The 14074-nt window shown below is 40.6% G+C and overlaps 1 protein-coding gene across 1 annotated transcript in view; it reads left to right on the top strand.

Annotated features, from left to right (window-relative positions):
- Positions 1-8468: 8468 nt before the first annotated feature.
- Positions 8469-14074, top strand: part of cgrrf1 (cell growth regulator with ring finger domain 1) — a 39335-nt gene continuing 33729 nt past the window's right edge. The window contains exons 1-2 of the mRNA XM_043697688.2: positions 8469-8831; positions 8927-9066. Of these exons, the coding sequence (XP_043553623.1) occupies positions 8728-8831; positions 8927-9066 (244 nt within the window). The 5' untranslated portion in view covers positions 8469-8727. The remainder of the gene's footprint in view (positions 8832-8926; positions 9067-14074) is intronic.

The raw sequence follows: 14074 nt of genomic DNA on the forward strand, positions 1-14074 counted from the left end.
ACCACTAACACCTTCTGTATCTCAATGTTAAGCTGTTCAAGGATATCACAATCCTTCTCCCTGATTTCTGTACCTACATCGTCCTCTTTATTGTGAATAATTGTAAAAACTGGCGGCTCCACCACAAACTCCTGAGGGACTCCACTAATCATATCTTGCAAACAAAGACCCATTTAGGCACACTCCATACACTGTTTTCTCCCAGCCAAACAACCAATTTTTATCTGTGCTGATTTGGTGCAGTTCACACCAACAGCTTATATTTTCCACAATGACCTATGATGTGGCACCTTATCAAATGTGTGGGATATAGGTGAATTAATGTTATTTCTGCAAATTATAAGTTCTGATAGAGAGTAAATGAATTCACATTAGTCTGTGATTGTTTTCTCAGCTCGGAGCTGAGTTAGCAAAAATGGGAATTACATAGAGGAAGTACGTTAGCATGAGACATGATTACAGAACAATGGTAGAAATACAGGCACTAGATAAAATGCTGTGAAAAGAGGCCTTTATAAACAGTAGGTTTCCCACTTGTACAGAGACACAGGAACAAACCCCAATTAAAAGGGCTTAGTGATAAGATGCTGTGAGGGGCAGCGCAGATGGAGGGAGTAGATAATGGTAAGCAAATGATGGGATGACGTCAAACAACCTTATGGGAGCCAGAGATAGGCATTTGTCACGGACAAGGCCGGATAAACAGAAGTTGTGGGATCAGTCTTAAGGAAATGAGTGACGTAAGCGGAGGAGGGGGCAAACAATGAAATAAGAAAAAATATGGGGATTCAAACTGTATAAATTTCGAGAGTTTGTTGGATTTGATGTGTATTTGTCATTGCCTTACCTGGCATTAGACATTGCACCCACTTGCAAGTGTACAAATAAACGACACTGTTTCAGATTTTTGGTCTTGGACTGAAATTATTGAAGTAAGTGAGCTTTTGTTTGCCACAATTGGGGGCTGTCCGGGATTTTCTTCCATCGCCAGGGGGAGTGGCTGGCCTTGGACACTGGGAAGACGCGTCCCGTTCCCCATTGAGGAGCGGTCTCGTGTCCTGGTTTGGTCTGCTCCCTTGGATGACTGGTGTGAATCCTACAAGAGAGACATCTGAATCAGACAGTGATAGGAGGTTGATAGACAATATGGAAAAAAGGGTCCAGGCAACTCTGTGCACAGACCAGGGTAAGAAAATTGACTTTTAAGTATTGCCTTGGTGGCCGGGATTGAGTTTTAGTAGTTAAGAAGGGACTAACGAAGGAACTCAATATGGATTGTGCTGTGGGTGAGGAAAAAGCCTCCGGGAAAACAAAGTAAGGAAAAGGCAATGGAAATGGAGGCGGGGTCCCTTACAACATACCTCCAGAAAGTCCTTTGGGCAGGATGTTGTGGAATTGACAAAATAATACTTGTACAAGGGAAAAAGATGATTAAATATTGTTGCTTTGTATGGACTAAGGAATCTATTCTTCTGGCCAAAGTACAGATCGGACGAAGACTGGGTTTGTAAATATCTGAATTTATATGTCAATGTGCGAGAGAGAGAGAGAATGAAAAGAGCTGTACAGCTGGTAGAAAGTTTAACCCTTTGTGATTTGGTTTGAGTGAACATTTGTTTGTTGGTGATTGAATGTTTGTGTTTTATTCCCTGGAGCTTGAGTTCCAGGACTGTTTTGAATCTGATTTTTATTATGGAAACTTAACATGATTTCTTTTAAGGTTAAGGATTCTATCGAGATTATGAAGAAGAAAAAAAGAATGATAACTCCTGTTCTTTTTACAGGTCATGACTGCCTTACTATCAGTTTCTAACTAATCTCTTTTATCTTTACATAAAAGCGATTTATGGAGGACAGTTGAAGTTTCAGTTCAACATTAGATTGTAGTAAAAACAAAATTCTATGGTTAATATCTGTGACCTTGGATTCAGCCATTGTTCATGCATTAGAAGTTTTTTTTAAACTTGAGTAGACAAATTCTTTTGAGGCAGCTCTGATTATTTTACGACCTATAGTATTGTAATTGAGCAATGATTGGTCAGGACTATTTAAGAAAACTAATTTTGGATTTAAATTACAGGACTAAAACTGGGTAATTACAGTGACTTGCAAAATTAGGAACTGTATGCATTTTGCATTTTAACTATTAAATACTGAAGAAATGGACATAAATATATAAATATATTTATAAGTTAGGAACAGGCTTTAAAGGTTAGTCAAGCATGAATTGATTAATTGGTGTTTGAAGTTATGGGGAGCTAGAAATATTGCAATATTTCTTTAAAAAAAGAAAAAGGAGAAGAACGTAACGACTTATCCCCTTCGGGAGGTACCCATAGGGGACAAAGAGATTGGGTTTGTAAGTGCCCCCCTCCCCCCCAGTGGGGAGGTCAGAACATTTATAAAGGAAATGAAGGTCCTGGTTGAGGATCCGGTGGGGTTGTCTGAACAAATTGATCAATTTCTGGGGCCCAGTCTGTATACCTGGGCTGAGTTAATGTCTATTTTGAATATACTATTTACTGGGGAGGAAAGGGGACTTATACGGGGAGCTGCTATTAAAATATGGGACAGGGAACACCCGATTGGAGATGGGGATGCTGAACAGGGAGAGGTGAAGTTTCCCCTCAAAGACCCCCAGTGGGAAAACCAAAACCCAGAGCATAGAGAAGAAATGAGGGAATTGAAAGACCTGATTCTAAAAGGAATAAGAGAGGCAGTTCCGAAGTCACAGAATTTGACTAAAGCCTTTGAAGTTAGACAGGAGAAAGATGAGACTCCCTCAGCTTTCTTGCAAAGATTAAGGGACTCAATGCGGAAATATTCTGGAATGAACCCTGAGGACCCAGTGGCACAGGGTCTTTTGAGAGTACATTTTGTGACAAAAGCATGACCAGACATACAGAGAAAGATACAGAAGATAGAAGGGTGGAGTGAAAAACCATTAGATGAATTGTTGAGAGGCACAGAAAGTGTTTATAAAGAGGAAGGATGAGAGACAAAAACAGAAGGCGAAAATGATGGTAGCTACAGTTGATGAGGTAGTTAAGAGGAGAATGGAACCAATAGTGAGCAACCAGAGCAGCGGGTGACAGCATGTAGGACAGAGAGGAAGAGGGAGAGGGAAAGGACAAGGGGGAGCATTTGATAGAGGGTTTGGGCGACAGGGGCAGAGATGGAAGTCTTCACAGGCAGGATACTATTATTGCGGAAAGATAGGGCATTTTAAGCGGGGGCGTCCTGATCTACAAAGGGAAGAAAGGGCAATTCCGCTTATGAATTTTGATGAAGAATAGGGGTGTCAGGGGTTCCTGCCCTCGGGGGCCCACCAGGAACCCTTGATAAACTTGAAGGTGGGACCCTGTAGGGAAGAGGCAGTCTTCCTAGTAGATACGGGGGCGGCACGGTCATCGCTGAATTTTAAACCAAAGAAAGCAGAAATGTCAACACGATCAATTACTGTTTTGGGGGTAAAAGGGGAAGGATTTACTGTTCCGGTATTTGAACCTATGATGATAGAAGGTCCTAAGGATAGGGTCACAGGGGAACTGCTGTATATCCCTGATATAGGAAGTAACTTACTAGGGAGAGACTTAATTATCCTTTTAGGACTGGAGATTGGAATTCAGGAAAAAGAATTAGTTGTACAACTGGCGATGTTAACAGAGGATGCAGAGAGAGAGATAGACCCTATTATATGGGCTCGAGAAGGGAATCGTGGAAAACTACAGATCCCTCCCCTTTTAATAAATTTAAAATGGGAAGGAGACGTTGTCTGTGAACGACAATATCCCATTTCCATAGAAGGTACACGAGGACTGCAGCCAGTAATTACAGGACTAATTAGAGATGGACTGTTGGAGCCATGTATGTCTCCTTATAATTCCCCAATTCTACCAGTGCGGAAATCTGATGGAACTTATCGATTGGTGCAGGATGTGAGAACATTGAATCGAATAGTACAGATCAGGCACCCAGTGGTGCCAAACCCCTACACGTTATTAAGTAAGATCCCTCATGACCACAGATGGTTTAGTGTGATAGATTTAAAGGATGCCTTTTGGGCTTGTCCCTTGGCGGAGGAAAGATTTGGGACTATCCCCCTATGAAATCTTATTTGGATTACCTTATCTGGGAATGAATGGAGAATTGCCAATTCCCGAAACTAAAGATTTGTTTTTAAAGAAGTATATACTGGGCTTGTCCTCCTCTTTATCTTTCCTCAGGAAACAGGGTTTATTGGCACAGACTCCGCCCCTTGAATTCACTGTTCACCCCATCCGGCCGGGTGATTGGATCTTAGTAAAATCATGGACAGAGACTAAATTGCAGCCAAACTGGGAAGGGCCGTACTAGGCTCTTTTGACTACCGAAACGGCAATAAGGACGGCGGAAAAAGGCTGGACTCATTACACTCGGATCAAAGGGCCTGTGGACCCTCCAGTTGAGGAAGAAGTCTGGATAGCCGTATCAACGCAAGATCCGCTAAAACTCAGACTAAAGAGACTTTGAGTAACTGACTACACAGTGGCGGCATGAGCGCGGGATTATTTCTGTAAGATTGTATATTAAGCCTTTTTGTGCTTCAGCATGATGATTAGAATACTGGGAATGTTTAGAGTTACGATGCTAGCCCTCTTAGTATTGGGATTTTGTCACATATCATTTTCATATGTATTATTAACGGTTCCTGAGTCTGATAATCCACAAGTAATAGACACTGATGCATGCAGTTTAGTAAATTGTGGGGATGTAGCTAATCAAAGACAGTACCGCAGCTCAGAGATACATCTTAAGTCCTATGGGGATGGCCTCGGGGATGGTACCTGGTATAATGGTCTCGTCACAGTACACCGGGCCCCCTTCCAACCAGCTCGCAATTGTCTCGATAAGAAGTGTAACCCAATATACTTAACGATAAGGAAAACCACATGGCACAAAGCAATTCTGGGGGGGGGGCACTTATGAGATACAATTAAATGAAACATTTGGGATTGAAATGAAAACAAATGGGAAGGAGTTCGTGGGCTGTTGTTTTCGAATTAGCGTAGGACAGGGAAAACGGGTAGAATTACTGGATAATGAGATACAACATTTCACCCCTCCTGATGATCCTAAAGTAGTAAAAACTATAGAGGTAAAAGACTTGAAACAGACCATCGAGATAGAAACTGGGTATGGGGATGCAAATGCCTGGGTTGAATGGGTAAAGTATACTGTAAAAAGTCTGAACAAAAGCAATTGCTATGCATGTGCCTCCGGTAGGCCAGTGGCCCAGGTGGTTCCCTTTCTGCTCGGGTGGAAGCGAGACAGGAAGGGCATGAAATGTATGATAGCCCTGTACCAGGATGAGACTGCATGGAATGATAGGAATTGTACCTCCCTATCTCTGATGTTCCCTCCCTTGGAGAAGAAACATGCAAAAGTTCCCCCCACATTTTCCGCCGCAGTTGGAAATCACACGTCGTGTGTGCGCAGGCAAGGTACAAGTCGGTTGAGAGATTTGGGGGAGCTGAAATTATATACAGAGATTAAGAATGTTACCGAAACGGAGAAAGGAGGGAACTACTCAGCACTAAAGGTTCCCCGAGCGGATCTGTGGTGGTAGTGTGGAGGCAAAATATTGAGACCCACCCTACCTCCGGATTGGAGAGGGATATGTGCAATTGTACAATTGGCAATTCCATTTACCTTGGCATTTGAGAAGGAAAAGATCGTAGGGAAAAAGGGAAGGGGTAAGAGAGGACTGTTAGATACTTCTTTTGATGACAGGATTTATCTCGACTCGGGAGCACCTGATAAATTCAAGGCTCGTAACCAGATTGCAGCAGGCTTTGAGTCAGCTCTCTTTTGGTGGGTAACAATTACTAAAAATGTAGATTGGATAAATTACATTTTCTATAATCAACAGCGATTTATCAATTATACAAGAGATGCGGTTAAAAGAATATCAGAACAGCTTGATGCGACAAGTAGGATGGCATGGGAGAACAGAATAGCCCTTGATATGATATTAGCAGAAAAAGGGGTGTGTGTGTGATGTTAGGAGGAAGCTGTTGTACCTTTATTCCTAATAATACTGCGCCTGATGGTTCAATTACTCGGGCCTTACGGGGATTGACTACTTTAGCAGAGGAACTGGCTGAGAATTCAGGAGTAGACACATCTCTCACGGGATGGCTTGAATCCTGGTTTGGAAAATGGAAGGGGTGGTGGTTTCTATCCTTACTTCCCTGATAGTAGTGGTCGGGGTATTGGTGGCCATTGGCTGTTGTGTCATACCCTGTATACGAGGGCTCACCCAAAGACTGATTGAAACAGCCTTGATGAAACAGATGCCCCTAAGAGGGAATCAGACAGAGGAACGTTATCGGCTAAATAATGAGGAGATGAGTGAAACCAAGATGGATGAAATCTCTGAAATGATGCTTGCGAATTTTGGGAACGATGTTTAAAGAAAAAAAAAAGAGACAAAAATGCAGAAGATAACAAATGGTAATCAAAAGAAAAAGGGGAAATTGTGGGATATAGGTGAATTAATGTTATTTCTGCAAATTATAAGTTCTGATACAGAGTAAATGAATTCACATTAGTCTGTGATTGTTTTCTCAGCTCGGAGCTGAGTTAGCAAAAATGGGAATTACATAGAGGAAGTACGTTAGCATGAGACATGATTACAGAACAATGGTAGAAATACAGGCACTAGATAAAATGCTGTGAAAAGAGGCCTTTATAAACAGTAGGTTTCCCACTTGTACAGAGACACAGGAACAAACCCCAATTAAAAGGGCTTAGTGATAAGATGCTGTGAGGGGCAGCGCAGATGGAGGGAGTAGATAATGGTAAGCAAATGATGGGATGACGTCAAACAACCTTATGGGAGCCAGAGATAGGCATTTGTCATGGACAAGGCCAGATAAACAGAAGTTGTGGGATCAGTCTTAAGGAAATGAGTGACGTAAGCGGAGGAGGGGGCAAACAATGAAATAAGAAAAAATATGGGGATTCAAACTGTATAAATTTCGAGAGTTTGTTGGATTTGATGTGTATTTGACATTGCCTTACCTGGCATTAGACATTGCACCCACTTGCAAGTGTACAAATAAACGACACTGTTTCAGATTTTTGGTCTCGGACTGAAATTATTGAAGTAAGTGAGCTTTTGTTTCTCACAAAATGTCTCCTAGAAATCCAAGAACTTTATGCCTATGGGCTCTCCTTTATCCACAATGTGTTGCTACTTCAAAAACCCTAATAAATTGGAAAAACATGATAAAATACTAGCTCTTTCCAATCACTTTCAGTTGTTTCTAAGGACACTGATATATCTTCTTTAATGATTAAATCAAACTCTTCCCCACAATAGATGTTGACCTAGCTCGTCTGTGGTTTCTTGCCTATTTTCCTTGTTGAACGGAGGATTTATATTTGCTACTTGTAAAAATTGCTGCACAGAGTACAAAAGCAAGTGAATTAAGATGAACTTTTTACAAACACATGTTTGGCCACATCTGGAATATTACGTTCAATTCTGGCACTGCATTTTAAGAAAGTTGTGATGGTTTTGGAAGGGGTGCAGAAAAAAAAATCTGAATAGTTTCAGGACCAGAGAATTAAATTACATGGTAGATCGGAGAAACTGGACTTGGGGGGAAGTTTAAGAAGAGATTGAATTGAGGTATTGAAAATCCTGAGGTGTCTCTTGACTGAATAGATGGAAGGAAATCGTACACATTGATGGAAGGGTTGATTTTTGATTTGAATTGATGTGATTTATTATTGTCTTGTGTGTAGGGACAGTGGAACTTTTTTTATGTGCAGTACAGGCAGATTATGTCATACAAAGTGCTGAGTGAAGAACGTAATGTTAGATTTGCAGAGAATGTGCACAAAGTTAAAAATCACACAACAAGGTTTATTTGGAAGTACAAGCTTTCAGAGCGCTCCTCCTTCATCAGGTAGCTGGTGGAGCAGGATCATAGGGCACAGAATTTATAGCAAAAGATCATAGTATCGTACAACTGATGTGATATATTGAACACACCTAGAATGCTGTTAAGTCTTTAATCTTTTAGAATGAATTGCAGGATTCAATTCATTAACATGTAAATCCAATAATTTGTTTTAAGTCACATTCTCGAAATAACTTAAGTCACCTGCCCTGCCTTATTTCACCAGAGTAGGTAAACTTTTATAGCTTCTCTAGTAGGTCCATCCACATACTGAATCAGAAAATTTTCTTGCACACACTTAACAAATTCCTCTCCATCTAAATCCTTTAGCACTATGGCAGTCCCAGTTTATGTTTGGAAATTTAAAATCCCCAACCATAACAAACCTATTAATCTTACTGATAACTGAAATCTCCTTCGAAATTTATTTCTTTGTCACCTTTCTAAAAACAAAACCTTAAGTTATCTCGGGAATGTGACTTGAAAGAAGTCCTTGGATTTGCATATTAATGAATTGAAACCTACAACCCTGCGCCTGGGTTGCCCCTGTTCTGTAATCCTGGCTCGACTACGCTTTGACCCCACAGCCCGACCAAGAGACCAGGGAACATTTCGGTTGGACTCGAGGCCTAGTCCCTGGGGTCCTCGGGGTTTGAAATGCAGTTGCCGCCGTCGCGCTGGGCGGAGCGGAGTGAAACGCGTTTGGTTGTTAGTGTCGCTTTGTGCTTGCCGTCGGGAGCCGGGGTGTTTGGGGCGGGTGGTTGTTGGGAGGCTGATGGCTGCGGTCTTCCTGGTGATGTTGTATGAATATTCACCGCTCTTCTACATAACCCTCATCTTCCTCTGCTTCTTTGTAACCACTGCCGTCATCTTGGGATGGTAAGTGTCGCAGATAAGGTGCCCCGCAAATAAAAATGTTGCCGGATCTGGAGTCTTGATAACGATGAAGACGTTCACTTTATTCCCCAAAACAGGTTTGTTTGGGATATTCCTGTAATAATCCGGAATTCGGAGGAGACCGAGTCCGGGACCAGGGTGCAGAGAAAACGTATGGTGCAGGTGAAAAACCCGTTCGCGTTGGAAGTTTTGAACCCCGGTGCTGCATCAGTTATCGGTAATTAATTTGTTATTTTAAATGGTTCCTCTGTGTGTAACTGCAAGAAACATGGTTCAGAGGGTTCAAATATTGGCCCTTAACTAACCAGAGCCACTGTTAATACCCACTTTGAGTGATTGTGAGTGAGCAGCGGATGATACTCAGGCATGCACTTCTCATTCTTAAAGCTGTTTAAAAAAAGAAACATCCCATCTACTATGTCAGGTCTGATGAAGAGTCATCTAAACTCGAAACGTTAGCTTGCTGTCTCTCCACGGATGCTGTTATTTCCAGCATATTTTTTTTTGTTTTCATCTCATCTATTGTGTCCAACTGTTAATCTCTGTTATTGGAACGCCTACCAATGAATCTACTTTTTACATGTTGTTTCCCAACTCTATTTCTGTCAGAAAGTAGTTTACGGCAGTTTGGATTTCGTTCGAAAATAGTAATTTGGTCAGCTAAAGTCTTAAGATCTCTCTCTCTCCATCTGACCTCCCCGCTCCTCCCCCATCACTGTTATTGTTTACCTTCAGACTAGTCCAGAACTATTTAGGGCAATGTGCAGTTGACAGGTTTGCAACAGCATGTTGATATCATGACACCCTGATTTCAAACTTAGTGTGGGTGAAGTTTTTGGAATGTTTTATTGGTTCATAAAATATTCAGTAGTTTGTAGTGAAGAGGTATGGCATGAGTTCTGATTTTCAGAGAATATGGGCCTCAATTAGCAGAAATGCTCATTTGGTAGTCTCCCAATAGTCATAGAATAAGTTAAGTCCTGAGTGGTTTAAAGTCTGAGGTAGAAGGCTGCGGAAGGGGAGCTTAAGGAACCCATAATAATAAATAAATGATGTTATGTTAGCTGTTTGTTTAAAAGTCTCAGCTGCAGCTTGCCCATTGAACAAGGAAACTCGAAATGGAAGCAGGGTGACTTCACAGGTTTGAGTAACTGGAAGATAATTGTTGGGAGTAAAAAGTTTTAACCTTTGTTTATGATATTTATTAATAAATTTGAAATGTTTGTATAGTGTAAACAGGGTTCTTGTGTAATAAACTTTGTTGAAAATGTGTTGCTGGAAAAGCGCAGCAGGTTAGGCAGCATCCAAGGAGCAGGAGAATCGACGTTTCGGGCATGAGCCTGAGGAAGGGCTCATGCCCGAAACGTCGATTCTCCTGTTCCTTGCATGCTGCCTAACCTGCTGCGCTTTTCCAGCAACACATTTGCAGCTCTGATCTCCAGCATCTGGAGTCCTCACTTTCTCCTAATAAACTTTGTTCTTTTGTTAAAAGTACATTGGCAGCATCTTGTGAGTATGTTCAATGGCTGACTGTAAAGAGCAACAAATTGTAACAGTAGAACTAAAGTAAAAGTAAAAACTAAAATAAAAACCAGGTTTCACTCTGGAATCTGACTTGTCCAGAATTACTATTGCCTTGGATCATGACACATTTTGGTAGTTTGTAACAAATATTCAGTAGCGTAGCATGATAATTGTAATACAAGAGAAAATAATTGACTTTGAACCTGTTGTTTCTGAAAATCTCCACTGGAATTATCTTCGCCTCATATCTGGGTATGTTGTGAACTAACAATCACATTATCATTGAATACAGTTGTTAGGAGTTGTTATGCAGTCACCAAGTTTTTTTTTTGACAGGTTTATTTTGGTGGAAGTTTATTAGTGTGTGCTGCTTTTTTAAGAACCTTCATTCAAATGATTGACTTAAAACTTGTCATCGCTGGTTAATAAATTATTTCAAAGGTGAACTAGATGGACCTTGATCGAGCAGTTTGCCTCAATTCCTGCACTCGTATTTAAAGTAATTCCTGTGTGTGTCTTAATCATGAGAGATATCTGAATCTATTGGTCCTGTATTTCATGGGTAAAAATTGTTTGGGCATTTTTCATTCCTACTCTACCATTCAATCATTGACTACTGATAAACCAATACGTCAAATCCCAACCATAACTGGGCTACAATGACCTCTTGTGTTTGTTCTATTTGATTTATATTTCTCCTTTCTACCTCCTTTTTCTGTTTTTGTCAATGTGTCTTTCAACCTGCTGTCTTTCTTGCATACTCTTTATTTCTGTTATGTCTAATTTGTCTCCAAATCACCATTTTTGTTCGATATTTTACTTTCTGCATTCATTTTTCATTGGTCAAGGAGATCAACTGTTTGACACAATATGATACAATATAGCACAGGAACAGGTGCTTCGGCCCACCAAGCCTGAACCAATTCTAATCCTTATTTAGACCCACTACTTATTGCCCATGTGCAGTTTCTACCCCTCCACACACCTCTTGTTCATGTGCCTTTCAAGATAGGTCTTAAAACATTGCTGATGTGCCTGCTATCACCACCTCCGCTGGCAGTGTGTTACAGGCATCCACCACTATCTGTGTGAAAATCTTTCCACACTTCTCCCTTAAATTTTCCCCCTCTCACCTTGAGCCTGTATCTTCTTGAAGTTTACCTTTCCACCCTGGGAAAAATAAACCTCTGAATATCCATCCTACCTATGCATCTCATTTTGTAGACTTCTATCAGGTTGTCTCCTCAGCCTTCATTTTCCAATGAAAACAATCCGAGTTAATCCAACCTCTCCTCGTGACTAGAACCCTTTAGACTAGGCAACATCCTAGTAAACCTCATCTGCACACTCTGCAAAGCATCCATGTCCTTCTATTAGTGTGGTGACCAGAACTGCACATAATATTCTAAATGTTGCCTATCTAAAGTTTTGTACAGCTGTAACATAACTTGCTAACTTTTACATTCAGTTCCCCGCCAAATGATGGCCAGCATGCTGTATGCCTTCTTGACCACCTTAGCCACTTGTGTTCGCACCTTTTGGGGATCTGTGGACCTGTATGCCCAGATCCCTCTATATGTCGAAATGTTCATGCATTCTCAGATATACCATTCATATTGCTGTACCGTTAATGCTTCAGTGATCTAGCAATTTTCAGTGTAAATTTAAACCAATTTCTACAGAGGTGTAGCAAAACTAGTTAACATGGTTCACCACGAAATATGACATTATAGCAATTTCTTACTGTAGGATAAATTTTAGGCATGACCTTACACAGTCCTCAAATTGTAGTGCAACTGCAATAAAATTTAACTAATTTGAGGCTCCCTACTCAGCATGATTTTTGTTATCCAGTCATCACTTGAAAGTCGATTTTGGGCTTGTAAACGTGAATTAGGTTCATTGTCCTTTTAAGTATGAAAATGGTTGTCTGTTGAATCTCAGTGCTCAGCAGTTCTCTATAATGATGGCCAACGCATAAACATTTTGTCCTTGCCTCCTTTGGCATCTAAGGGTTCATGTACTATTTGGACAACACAATTTTTTTCAGCCTTTGATACGTCTAATATACCTTATTTAGTGATACATCAGATAATATCAATTTAATATTTAACTTACTTTGCTTTTATTTTTACCTTTGTATATTTTCACTTTCTAACTTCTCTCATTTCTTTGTGATATTGGAAGAGTTTTTCTGGAGCATGTGTAATGTTCTTAGCTTCCTTAATCTGAAGTCTTTGCTGCTTTCATAACACTTCTCACCAACTTTCGTAAATTCATGTATACTTTTCAAATTGCTCCTACCTTACTAGATTTCGAATTATTTTCTTTATATTTCACGCTTTTAATCGACATTTTCATTCAGTTTGAAGAATCTATATGTTGAACTTATTTATTTTTATTGTACACTTACTGTATTCATGGATGAGACCTTCAGAGAGTACCCTCCTCATTCATTTTGATTTCTCTTCAGCCTTTGACTAGGTTGATCACAACATACTGCTCAATCAGATCTTCTCTGTTGTTAGAGATTGGAAACGTCTTTGTGTAATTCTATTGTCACTAATCCAATCATAATCAGAAAGATGCCTGCAATGTCCCTTTGCATTGTTGCGTTGGATCACAAAGTGGCCGAGTAGAGGCTGATCGCTGAGTTTGGTACCCATGGGGATGGCCTTAACCAGGACCTTGGGTCCATGTCACACTACAGGTGACCCCATTGCACTCTGCGCTCTCGTTCTCACACACACACGCACACAACTTCTCTCATACTCAAGCTTTCTCTCATACGCTCACACGTACTCACCCACACAAGAAACTCTCACGGACTTATACCCTTTTACACTCAGACGCATACATGTACACACTCTCACAGGCACTCATTTTCCCCCCCCTCCCATCACAAGTTTGTGAGGTGAATTTGTACTTGCAGAATTACATTTTATTTTGCTCAAAAACTGCATGAATCCATGTAAGATTCTGTAGATCCGTTTTTTAGATTAGAATCAGTCTGAACATTGGGACACAGACAGCCTTATACCTTCAATACATTATCTGGGCTGACATGGCACCAATTGTTAAAGTTCACTTGAGAATGTAACTTTAAAAAAAGTTCTGGGATTTACATATGAAAGAACTGACACCAACATGGTCATTCCAAAAGATAAAAGACTTGAAAAACATCTGGACTGTTTGTTAATATAATTTCAGTTACATCACACTGTAAACTTTTGCTGTAAATTCTGTGTCTTACGATCTTATACTCAACAACCACCTGATGAAGGAGCAGCACTCCGAAAGCCAGTGCTTCCAAATAAACTTGTTGGACTATAACCTGGCATTGTGTGAATTTTTAACTTTGTACACCCCAGTCCAATACTGGCACCTCCAAATCTTTCTGGTCCTGCACTGTTGCCTTTAGAGCCCTCCAAAAATCTATCCTTGGGAGTTTCCTATTACTCATGCATGTTGTCACTCTATAGCAATGTCTCATGACAAGGTGTCACATTCTACACAGAGTCATAGAGATGTACAGCACGGAACAGACCCTTCGACCAGATATCCCAACTTAATCTAGTCCCACATGCCAGCACCTGGCCCATATCCATCCAAGTACTTCCTATTCATATACCCATCCAGATGCCTTTTAAATGTTGCAATTGTACTAGCCTCCACCACTTTCTCTGGCAGCTCATTCCATA

Source organism: Chiloscyllium plagiosum, unplaced genomic scaffold, assembly GCF_037043375.1.
Source record: "Chiloscyllium plagiosum isolate Xiang-an unplaced genomic scaffold, Cpla_swu_hap1 HiC_scaffold_8, whole genome shotgun sequence".
Lineage (NCBI taxonomy): Eukaryota > Metazoa > Chordata > Chondrichthyes > Orectolobiformes > Hemiscylliidae > Chiloscyllium > Chiloscyllium plagiosum.